A 13,022-nucleotide genomic window follows, 5' to 3' on the forward strand; every position below is an offset into this window, starting at 1 on the left:
AGGGTTGAACAACTGGTCAGAAGGCAATTGCAAGGGTTCCTTTGCTGTTACTAGATACACAAATCTGGATTGCAGTCCTGCTTATAGTCCCAGGAGGAGGAGGAACATTAATACATTAGAGTTTGTAATCACAAAGAAGCAGGGGACCTGATCATAGTTCCATGGTGGAAAACAATGCTTGTGATCCTTCACAGACCATAGGACAAGCCAAGAAAATAGTAAACACACCTTTCCTTAGATCATGCCATTTTGGAAGAACTGAAAACTTGCAGACCCCAGAATCAGCTCTGAAAGTAGCTGTATAAAGCCCATGAAATTTGGAATAATGCCCTCTCTACCACAGGATCAGGGCCCATCTTTAACATAAAGATAACTAAGCTGGGAAATGAGCAAAACCTCCCCCAAAACATAGAAAATTACTATGGTGACAGGCAATATCAAAACATAAACTCAGAAGAAGATAAAAAGTCAAAACTGCTACATCCAAAGACTCAAAGAAAAATGTAAATTGGTTTCAGGCCTAAAACAAATTCCCAGAAAAGCTCAAAAAAGATTTAAAAACTTAATTAAGAGAGAGAGAGAAGAAAACTGGGGAAAGAAATGAGAATGATGCAAGAAAATTATTTTTTAAAAAATGAACAGCTCAGTAAAGCAGGTACAAAGGGTACTGAAGAAAAATATCACTTTAACACAGAATAGACCAAGTAGTTAAAAGAGGCACAAAAATCCACTGAAAACAACTCCTTAAAAAGCAGAAATAGTCCATTGGAAAAAGGAAGTACAAAAGCACCTTGTAGCAGATTCTTGAAAATTAGAATTGGTCAACTGAAAGCTAATGACTTCAGAAGTCATCAAGAAACAATGAAACAAAAACAAAAGAATTTTGCTGAAATTTGCAGAAAGCAGAAAGCAGAAGAAAATTGAACTATCTCATTGGAAAAAAACTGACCTTAAAGGGTAGATTGAGAAGAGATAATTTAAAAATTATTGGACTGTCTGAAAGCCATGATTAAAAAAAAGTCTAGACATCATATTTGAAGGAATCTGCTCTGATATTCCAGAACCAGAAAATAAAATGAAATTAAAAGAATTCAACAATCATCTCCTGGAAGAGATTCCAAAATGAAAACATCCAGAAATATTATAGACAGATTCCAGAGCTCCCAGGTGAAGGAGAAAAATATTGCAAGCAGCTAGAAAGAAACAATTTAAATATCATGGAGCCAGAATCAGCAAAACACAATATTTGGCAATTTCTGCACTAAAATATCAGAGGGTTTGGAATATGATATTCTGGAAGGCAAAGGAGATAACCATGAATCACCTACCCAGCAAAACTGAATATACTCCTTTGGGGGAAATGGCTCTTTAATGAAAAAGAGAACTTTCAAGCATTCATGATGAAAAGACCAGAGATAAATAGAAAATTTGATTTTCAAATACAAAGATTCAAGAAAAGCATAAAAAAGATAAACAGGAAAAATAATACATAAAGAATTCAAAAAAGTTAAACTGTTTACATTCCTATATGGGAAGTTGATATTTGTAACTCCTAATAATTTTCTCACTACTAGGTCAGTTAGAAGAATGAGGTATGAATTGAATATGATGGAATTCTATCTAAAAATAAAATTAGGGAATAAGAAAGAGAAATGTACTGGAGAAATGAGGAAATGTGAAGACCGTGTATTTTAAAATCAGCTGGAGTCAGGAATTCAGGTTAAGGGAAAATCGTCAATCTTTATTCTCAGTGGAGATGAAGAAAGATCGGAGGTGGAAGAGAATCGGCAATAGCAATGTGTGCAGCTGAGTCAAGAAGCTAGCTAGACCAGAAGCCACGAGACCAGCAGCCACCAGAATAGAATCCAGCCAGCAATTAAATTAAATAAATTTAATCAAAAGAGAAACTATATGTCAGCCATATTAATCTATACATTTTTAGACAATTTCAAGCAACTAGACAGTATAGGGTTGGAATATTGCTGTGGTGCAGGAAATGATGAACCAGTGGATTGAGAAAAATATAGAAAGGCATATACTTATGAAGGATGATGTTATCCACCTTCCTATCCACCTATCCACCAGAGAAGCAAAGTTCAAACAAATTTAGGGCAGTTTTATTTAAAAAAAATTTTTTTAAAATTTTTTATTTTTAATAGCTTTTTGTCATGCAGTTTTTTTTTATTTAATAGCCTTTTATTTACAGGTTATATGTATGGGTAACTTTACAGCATTAACTTTAGGGCAGTTTTAAATAGAATATGAATGTATATGTGTATATATGTGTATGTGTGTGTCCGTGCTTAATTATGGGATGTGGGGAGAGGAAAGGGGAAAAAATAAAGTAAAAAGGACATGGCAGAGAACAAAAGAATACCTACAAGGAAACAAAGAAAAGATGGTCAGCTCTGAATACAATGTGTCATATTTATTATATAGGCTTTTGGGCAATGGTTTTTTTTTTTCCTTTTTCTATTTTGTATTTAAATTTAAAAAATTTTTTTAAATAGAAAAAAAAAAACATGTCATCTCCAAATTGATAGTCAAAGGATAAAAACAAGCAGTTTTCAGACTAAGTAATGAAAATTATTTATAGTCATATTAAAAATGCCCTAAGTTACTATTGATTAAGAGAAAAGGAAATTAAAATAAGTCTGAGGTATCACCTCATACTTATCAGTTTGTGTATTATGACAGAAAAGGAAAATGACAAATATTGGAGGGGATGTGAGAAAATTGAGATATTAATCCACTGTGGAGGTATGAACTGATTCAGACATTCTGGAGAAGAATTTGGAACTATGTTTAAAAGGTTATAAAATTGCATAGCTTTTGACCCAACAATATCACCACTTGTTATATATCCCAAAGAGATGAAAAAAAAGGAAAAATATCTATATGCACAAAAATATTTATTATAATAGTTCTATTGTGATGACAAAGAATTAGAAATTTAGAAATTAGAAATTTATGATGGCAAATAATCTATTAACTGAGGAATGGCCAAACAACTTGTAATATATAATTGGGATGGCATATAAGAAATGATGAATGGGATGTCTTCAGAAAAACTTGAAATGATTTACATGAATTGATGCAAAATGAAATGAGCAGAACTAGGAGAATATTGTATATATTAATAGCAATATTGTGTCATATACAATGTAGCTATTCTCAGCTAATTTAATGAATGATCCAAGACAATTCCAAAGGACACATGATGAAAAAATGCCATCCAGCTCCAGAGAAAGTAGTGATGGAGCCTGAATATAGATTGATGCATACTGTTTTTATTTAATTTTCTTGGATTTGTTTTTACCTCCTTTCTTTTGCAACATGACTAATATGGAAATATGTTTTGTGTTACTGCACATGTATAACCTATAATTTGGAACTCAAAATTTTAAAAATGAGTATTCAAAATTGTTTTCACAAGTAATTGCGGAAAAAGAAAACATTAAAATAATTTTAAAAAATTACCCTACTTCCTAGCTTCATGACCTTTATTAATTAATATTAAATAATATCACATTATTTCATCAATATTTTGAGATAACTGCTAAGGCTTATTCCTTTCACAGTGCTTGGCTTCTTGAGCCAAAATAAGCCTCTTGTCTCCTGAAATTGTTTTTGTAAATGAAATAATAGTCAATTTAATTTTTTCAATGGAATCAGCTATAAAATGTTCCTATTGTATTCTTTGGTTCTTGCTGTCCCGATAAGAGATTTTACAATAAAAGCCATTCCCTACTTTGTGTTAAGAAGTCTTTGTCTATAATTTTCCAGTGCACTCTGTATGCTTGTCTAACACATCAACTGCAGCTACATTTGAATTCATAGGATTTGGAGATTTCTTCTTAGTGGTTATAATAACTGTTTCCCAAGAGTAGATGAAAATGGATTCTGACACCAGAAGTCTTCATGGTACCAACAACCAGGAACAAGATGTCTGGCCAGTGTGAAGTAGTGTTCCATCAGGGAGGATCAGGGACAAAATGGGGATACCACCACTTTTTCCCAATGCTGACAACCTGGAAATAATTTTGAATATTTCTATTGCTGCCTTAAATTATTCCAAATTACATTATGATAAAAGATTGCATTTTGTAAATAATGAAACATTTTCACATCTAGTCAAGACTACTAAAAAGAAAGAGGAAACATTCTTCCTCTCTCATATACACTACCTAACCTTCATCCCTTAGCTTCACACATATGGATCTTTGGAAGAACAAAACAGAATTTTTTTTCCTTTGATTCATACAATATTTAAATGGTAGACTCTTGGAGTCAGATGGGAGCTCCTTGATTACCTGCAATATTCTTGACAGTTGATCATCTCTCCTCCAAGAAAGGGAAATTCATTACCTACACAAGTAGCCATTTCACTTTTGGACTTTAATTTTGCTTTAATTGTTAGAAAATTTCTCCCTCAAATCCATCCAAATCAACAAATTCCACACTCTTGTTCCTAGTTCTGTGCTCTGTAGAAACTTTCTGGCTCTTGGCTGGGTATGCTTCAGCACCTTAGGTGAGATGATGTAGTCCCTAGATATTGCTTTATAATGTTAGCTCTCTGCAAAATGGTATAAAAATCCAAAAGTAAATAGGACAAGATAGTAGCACTTTCCTTTGCCCATATTGAGCTCAGATCTCACACTTCCTACAGATATCTGCTGCTCTCTTAGGTCAGTAGAATTTATTTCATATCAACTCTAGAGTTTTCTCATGATCCAAGTATCTAAAATTGACATATATTGTTTTCATGACCATAAGAAGGCCTTGTTTATTTTGTACATTATATTGAATGTTTGGGTCTCATATAATACTCTCTCTTCCATTTTCTCAAGAGTAGGATACCCTTTGCAGAATGGAACTTGGGTCATATCACTATTTTCTTTTGTCTGTATCACTTCTCCTAGACCTTTATTATAAGGGTAATCCAAAGACAGCCAAGACACATATTAATGCCTCTAGAGCATTAATTTGATTATGCTGACAAGAGTCTGACTTCCTTAGAGTAACTTAAAAATCAATCATGAATGGGCTTAATATATCAATTTTAGGGGTTAAGTTTTGTGATATTAAAAAGAATTATATTCATATTCTTATTAATGCTTGATATTTTATAGCATAAAGTTTAGTTGGGTTTTAATTTTTTTGTATTCAAAAGGCCAGAAATTATTCAGAATATTTTGCCTATCTGTATCTATATTAATATATAGGAACTTCAGAATCCAGGCTATACTTCAAGTTCTTCAGTGAAACAGCGCCTTATACCATCATTGCCTACTTCCCGACCCCACTCTGCTAATTTACCAACTTCCCAGTCTGCCATCAGCTATGTATCTCACGTAAGTACCTTTTCTAATCCTGTGGCAAAAAAGAGAATGTACATATGCAAGTTTATCTGGAGACATTTTCCATTAAAAAATATGTATGCATGTACATGGGAATTATTCATTTTAATTGCTAGGTTGTAGAGGTAGATATTTTTCCAAAAAAAAATTGTGAAGATATTGTGTAGTACATGGTGTCTTGATAGTACTTTGATTTGTGTCAGTTAAAGAGCAGTTTTTCTACTTTCCTCTTCCGGTTATCCATCTCTCTGATGTCATCATTTATCCCTTTCTGGTAGCACAGTGTCATCTTCAGAGGCCTTGGGGTTCTGTGGCTTGAAATCATGCATCACCAGGAGAATTAAGTTGTAAAAAAGATGGGAAGTTATTTCAGGGAGAAACTTTGGAGTCATTACAATCATCGTGCACTTAGCTAAAAAACAATTCTTCCCCTTTTCTCCTTTTCAGTTCTAGTCCCAGTTCATTGTTCACACTCAGTGGATGATTCATATGTACACAGACAGTGTTTTTCCAAGGTAGATATGATGGGAACTGAGTGTCTGGACACTGTTTGGACAACAACCACTCCTCTTGTGTTTGATTTTATTTTCCTGTGTACATAGTTGGGCTGAATACTTTTATGTGATTATGAATCTCCTATAGGAGGCTCTGCAGTGATTCAGGGTTTGAGATAATCATAATTTATATCATTCAGTCTAAAAATAAGCATTTACTAAAGGCTTACTACTCAATATGCCAGGCACTATGCTAAGCACTAGGGATAAAAAAAGACAAAAATATGGCCCTTACCCTCAAAGAGCTCACAGTCTTATGGGGAACATACAACTGTGAACATATAAGACATATACAGTATAAATGGAAGATAATCTCAGAGAGAAGAGACTCATGGTGGTGGAAAGGCGTAGGGCTAATGAAGGTCATGGGCGGATACAAGAAATAACAAAAAGTAAGTATAAAATAGTGTAGAATAGGATTCACCTAAAAAGGTTGGCAAGATATTTCTTAGAGTTTTACAAATTTAATCAAAAGAACTTTAACCCAAAAGAAAAAAAATACTCATGTATATCCATCACACTGGATACCCCAGCCTGTAGCTATATTGCAAGTACAAGAAGAGCACTAGACATGGCCAAGTGATACCAGGGGGGAAGATACAAGAAAGAAGCCAGTGGGAGAGTCCTTGATCTCAGCTGTCTATGTACAAGTGTACAAATTAGAACAAGCTATAGGAGCTACAGATCCCCATACAAGGAAAGAGAATTAGTGGGATGAACTCCATAATTGAAATGCCACTCTAGAAGAGTGTTCCCCCCAACTTCTTTATAAAAAAGAGATAAAAGGGGATAAATAAAAGGAGAGAATAGAGTAGCATTGTATTTTATTTTTTCTGTTGAGGCTTTGTATGTTTTTTATTTAGCATTTAATTTCCCCCTAATAATATGTAAAAACAATTTTTAACATTCCTTTTAAAAAAATTTTGAGTTCCATATTCTCTCCCTCCATTCCCATCCCCATCCCCATCATTGAAAAGACAAGTTTGATATAGTTTACACATGTGTAGTCACACAAAACATATTTCCATATTAGTCATGTTAGCATTGTATTTTTAATAAGATATACTTAGTGAGGAGATCCAGAAACCAGAAAAAAGCAACATAGTGGGAGAGACTCTTTGGGTAAAGGTCAATCAATAGATGTATACCACATGCTACCTGGATAGAGAAAGGAGACAAATGAGGCATTTAGGAACAGATCCTCAGCCTGAATTTGGGCTGTTAGGGTTGGTGAGGCTCAGATGAAAGAAAAGTTACAAAGCCCTTTGCAATGTAAATACCAGTTGGCTTTTTTTTTATTAGTCTCCAATATGGTGATGATATCCTTCCCTGAGTCTTCCACTGCACCTTTGCAAAAGTCAAACGGTGTTTACAAAGCATAAAAGACTGTGCTGGTATTTAATTAATAAGCAGGTGGGAAAAAATGTGGGCACTCAATGTTTTGAGCTTAATCTGCATTATTAAAATTTTCTTAAGTCTAGACTGCCTACAAAACAATAAATCAAGCCCTGATCTGTAGATTACTGATTTCTAAATTGTATGTGCTCACAATGAAAATGAAATACTCTTCCAAACTGGTTAGAGCTGACTCCAGCACAGAGCCTCTGGATCTGCTGTAGGGATAGACTTCAGATGCTTAGACATTTCCTAGATGAAAGCTTGAGAAGCTAATAACTTCTCCACTTGCCTTCAATGATACATGGAGGGGTAGGCCTGGGCAAACCAAAGAACTATGTCATTGTTAAGAGATTTGTGAAAAGAAGTGGAAAGTGGGGTAGCAAAGGTTTTGAGATAAAGAAAAGGGAGAAGAAGGAACTCATGGTGAGTGTCCACCATTTCTTCAGTAAAGAAAGAAGTGAGCAACTATTTAATGAGATGAGGGAGAAAGGAATTATGGGAGACTTTAGGAAAGATAAGATTCAGAATAACTTTTGTTGGGGGTGAATTGAGGAATCTATGAGAGAGGAATAAAAGGATGCCTTATTGCAAACAGTCAAAGTTGAAGCTAAATAACATGAATTTGATGGCATGGTCATGATCCCATTAAGCTCTGTTCTGCAGCCTGTGAAGGTGAGGATTGTCCAGGGGATGACAGAACTAGAGGGCAAGGGATTTAAAAGTAGAAGAAAGGAAATAACAAATATCAGAAAAGTCTGAAAGGTGAAAAGGATAGAGTATGGGGAAAGGGAATAAGCTAAGTAGAGGTTGTGGTCAAATAGAGAAGAGTCTTGAGTTTTTGAATGCACAGTGGTGAGTTCCAGGATGGAGTAAAGGAACAGATCATAGACTTAAAGGAGATTGAGGAACTAAGATTTTCAGAAGCTTTACATTTGTGTTTGAAAGCAACTTGTTTTCCTAAATAGGTTAAAATATTCCTCTTATAATATTGTTCACACTACACTTTTGCTGAGCCCTTTTTGCCTTGCTAACACAAAAGTAAACTCCATAAGCAAAGCCTGAATAGCAATATGCAGACTACAGCATTTGGTCTTGATCATACCATGACTATAGCAATATAAATGGAAAGATCCCTTCACCCTCTAAAAAACAACAACCACCACCTTGAATTCCTCACATTTATAAGTAAGAAAATGCAGAGGTAGAGAACAAAGAATAGGAGCTCTTTTATATACCTTCTAGCAGTGTTGGTTTTCTTGACCTGTTTTTTTTTCTTTTTAAAATAAAGAGAAAGGTATAGTTTATTGAATAGAGGAAATCTATATTAGGACATCTAAGTAATGGAAAAACAAAAGAAGATATCAACATTTTTTAAAAACTAAACTTCAAACTATAAATTCTAAATGAGTCAATTTCAAATGAATGAGTGTTTTTTTTTTAAAGAAACTTTAGATAAATGATTTAAGTTTGAAATATTTGAATAGCAGATATATACCAAACAATTTTACAAAATTATATCACTGCTGTAAAAAGGAAGAATGCAAAAAGTTTATCATGTAAAAAATGGACTACAATTAGTAAAAATTTATAAATTCTTGAAGAATATTTCTAATTTTGGTGGGTTTTTTTTAATTCACTCTTTTAAAAGTTTGTTTTCCCTGGTTATATGTAGAAAAACATCTTTTTATTTGGTTATACGTGTACATTCATTATTTTAAATGTATTTCCTTATAAATCATGTTGGGAAAGAAGAATCAGATCAAAATGGAAAAACCACAAGAGAAAAAAAAACAAGGAAAAGAAAAGTGAACATAGCATGTATTGCTTTACATTTAGACTCTGTAGTTCTCTTTGTATGTGGATAGTGTTTTCCATCCAAAGTTTATAAGGATTGCCTTGGATTATTGAACTAGTGAGAAGAACCAAGTCTGTCATAACTGATGATCACATAATCTTGCTGTTGCTATGTACAATCTATTCCTGGTTCTGCTTGTTTTGCTCAGTTCATGTAAATCTTTCCAAGCCTTTCTAAAATAAGTTTGTTCATCATTTTTATTAGAACAATAATATTTCATTACTTTCATATGTGATAACTTATTCAGCCGTTTCCCAATTGATGGATGTCTAGTAATTTTCTAATTCTTTGCCACTACAGAAAGAGCTGCTACAAACATTTTTGCACATGGGGGTCCTTTTTCTTCTTTTATGATTTTTTTGAGGGATACAGACCTAGTAGAGCATGGCTGGATGAAATGGTTTGCCCAATTTTATAGCTCTTTGGGCATAGTTCCAAATTGCTCTCCAAAATCATTTCACAACTCCACCGACAATGTCTTAGTTTCCCAGTTTTCCCACATGCCCTACAACACTTATCATTATGATAACTTTCCTGTCATCTTAGCCAATCTGAGAGGTGAAGTGGTTCCTCCGTCTTGTTTTAATTTGTTTTTTGTTTTTGTTTTTGTTTTTGCTGAGGCAATTGGGGTTGTGACTTGTCCAGGGTCCCACAGCTAGGAAATGTTAAGTGTCTGAGATCAGATTTGAACTCGGGTCTCCCTGACTTCAGGGCTGGTGCTCTACACTACCTCGATGCACCAATTTGTATTTTTCTAATCAATAATGATTTAGAATGTTTTTATATGATTATAGATAGCTTTAACTTTTTCATCTGAAAATTGTTCATCCTTTGACCATTTATCAATTGGAAAATGACTTGTATTCTCATAAATTTGATATAATTTTTAATTTTAAAAATGAGGCCTTTATCAGAAAAACTGGCTGTAAAAATTTTTTTCCCAGCTTTGTGCTTTCCTTCTAATGTTGGATATGTTGGGGTTTTTTGGTATAAAAGCAAATGGACTACCAAAAAATGAGCTATATATAATCAGTAAAACTTTTATATAGGGCTAATTTTTTGAAAAATAGTTTCATCATCTATAAAATGAGGGACCCCACATAACCCCTGAGGTTTCTACCAGCGCCCAAATTCTATATTTCTGATAAAAGCAATTATTAATCTCTATTTTAAATACTCTAATTCTTTAGCATACACACACATACATATATTCAGATCACTATAATTAGCAACATCTTTATTGGTGGGGATGTACCTATCTGGAAGGTATAGAGAGTTAACTCATTATAATCGCTATGTAAACAATTGTTATAATTCAGATACCAGCCAAAGTTGCTATCCTGAAAGAAGACCCTACAAGGGACTTAAAACAACTTCTTCATGAGCTGAGAAGTGTCATCAATGAAGAGCCCTCTGTGTCTCTGCCTAAGAATGATGGTGACATTGGAAGACCCTCCACTGGAGGAGCCATTCACAAGGGAGTGTAAGATGCATGTGCTTTTCACCTTTCCAAAAATCAGACCCTGCTTGAGTGGTTTGCTGCTCAGGTTGCCTGTGGGGTTCTCTGTGAAGAGTTTTGGCTGGTAATGATGTCTGGGAATAACAGGGAAAGGAGGAGATGAGAAAGGAGAGCACAAATATAAGAAACCTCTCTTTTAGGAAAAAAGATCATGATGGTCAAAAAAGATTGTAGCCTTAGATAATTCATTCCAAGAGAGCACTTTACAAAGCTGTTTTTAAAAATATCAACCCTTTGAGTTAGGTAGTGCAAGTAATAACTGTTTGACAGATGACGAAAATTGAAGCTTAATGAGTTTAGATAACTTGCCCTATCATACATTTAGTGAATGGAAAAGCTAGAACTTTGCTCACTCCTCTGTTCTCAGAGAATTTTATAAGCATCTTGTGTACTTACTCTAGTCTAATTTGTGTTATAAGTATCTATGCATCTGTTTTGTAGTCCTGCTTTGTCTTATTTATGTTGGTGTCTTTTCCAGTATAAACCTAGTGCATTGCACACAGCAGGAACCTAATATTTGCTTGATTAATGAATAAGGCAATGCTTATCTACTTTTGATAGATGGTTGGTCAATGTTTAAGAACCAGCTCTCCAAATCAACACGCTTTTAAATTTAATCTACAAGATTGTTATTTTCTCAGTTGTTTTTTAAAATCTAGATAACTAGCAAGTCAATCAAGGCCTGTTTTGTGTTTGCAGATTTTTGAGGTGTAAATGTTCAAGCTGCATCTTTAGGGAGAACAGACCTCAACCTACCCTAGATTCACCTCCCTCAGTCAATTAAGTTAGTGTCATGGCTCTTAGCCCTGGTTCCATTAACAAATAACTACTTTCCTCAGGTTTTATGCTACTCTAGCATTTAATCTATTTACGACAAAATCGAACTCTGCAGGCCTTAAAGTAAAGCAATATAGTAAGCATGAACAGAATAGGGGTAACTTGGAGAACTCGGAAAAGATTTAGCTGCTGCCCTGAAGGTTTTTATTATGAATCCCTGAAGGCTTCTGGGGATGAGAGGCTTTCTTTGCAAACTTTACTTTGAAACTTACTTAATGCTTCATAGGAAGGTTATATTCATATGAGAAATTGGGGGATTTAGAAACTATCAGGAACACTTCTGATCTTCTTCATACCAATAACTTTGGGGTATATTTGTCCCTACAGAGATGATGCAGTCAGAGATTCACTTACTGATTCTAAACTGAGAACAGAGATGTTCAACAGGTAAGAAAAACTGGAGTTTCTGAATGTAGTTTATAGGGCCAGAATTTGGAAAATATCAGCCTAGCAGTTGAGCTTATATTCCCTCCCTTTCCCCCTACCCTGATCCTCCCTACCACGTATTTTGTTTTTAGCATTTTGATTTATTATTTTTTAAAACATTCTTTTCTTTTTAAATTTTGAGTTCTAAATTCTTGCCTTACCTCCCATCCCCTTCTCACCCACTGAGAAGTCAAGCATTAGGATATCAATTAATTATACATGTGAAATCATACAAAAAAACCATATTTCAGAAAAAAAACCCTGAGAAAATAAGTGAGAAAATTATACTTCATTTTGCATTCAGAGTTCATAAGTTCTCTCTCTTTTCATCATGCATCTTTTGGCATTGTCTTGGATTGCTGCATTGATCAGAGTAGCCAAGTCTTTTCACAATCCATCATCATTTCATCATTGTTATTACGAGCACGATGATTTGGTTCTTCTCACTTCATTTTGTTGGTTTTTCTCACTTCACTTTGCATCACTTCATATAGTCCTTACCATGTTTTGGGATCAGTGTTTTTGAATGAATAATTTGTAAGGCATTTATCTTGTAAATTTAGTTAATTGAAAGAAAAGTTGTTGATAAATGAAAAGGAGTTTTTTTTTTTTCACTGAAATCTATAAAAATGACTGTTTTCTCATCTAAATTGGAATCATCTTGCTAGAAAGTTATCATCTGACTTTTAAGTTTTCCTGATTGCCTTATTTTAAGCAAATAACTGATTTAGGCATTGGGATAAAAACCTAAATAAGGAACAGATTTTATGTCAGAAAACCAGGGTTCATATGCCATCTCTGTGACTGTGGCCAAGTCTTTGGACTTCAGTGTTCTCACCTCCTTTATGGACTTAATAGGAACTTTTGAGCTGGTAGGAGGGAAAAAACCTTATAAATCATAAAGTGCTATATACATGTCATTATTATCATCATACCACCTGGTGGGGGAAATAAGACAAGGTATATCGAGAACTAGAATGTACATTAGAAAGTGATAATTCCAAGTAGTGAAATACTCAAAATATTCAAGTAGTGGGAAGAGCATCAGAAGGAGGAAGACTATGTGGAGGAAG

The 13,022-nt window shown here is 34.1% G+C and overlaps 1 protein-coding gene across 12 annotated transcripts in view; it reads left to right on the forward strand.

Moving 5' to 3' along the window:
* CCDC158 (coiled-coil domain containing 158) overlaps positions 1–13,022 on the forward strand; it is a 124,388-nt gene that overhangs the window by 88,059 nt on the left and 23,307 nt on the right. For all 12 annotated transcript variants that reach the window (XM_023505714.2, XM_031942889.1, XM_031942887.1 and 9 more), the window contains 3 exons: positions 5,226–5,354; positions 10,487–10,650; positions 11,851–11,910. In XM_023505714.2, the coding sequence (XP_023361482.1) occupies positions 5,226–5,354; positions 10,487–10,650; positions 11,851–11,910 (353 nt within the window). The remainder of the gene's footprint in view (positions 1–5,225; positions 5,355–10,486; positions 10,651–11,850; positions 11,911–13,022) is intronic.

Source organism: Sarcophilus harrisii, chromosome 6 (assembly GCF_902635505.1).
Source record: "Sarcophilus harrisii chromosome 6, mSarHar1.11, whole genome shotgun sequence".
Lineage (NCBI taxonomy): Eukaryota > Metazoa > Chordata > Mammalia > Dasyuromorphia > Dasyuridae > Sarcophilus > Sarcophilus harrisii.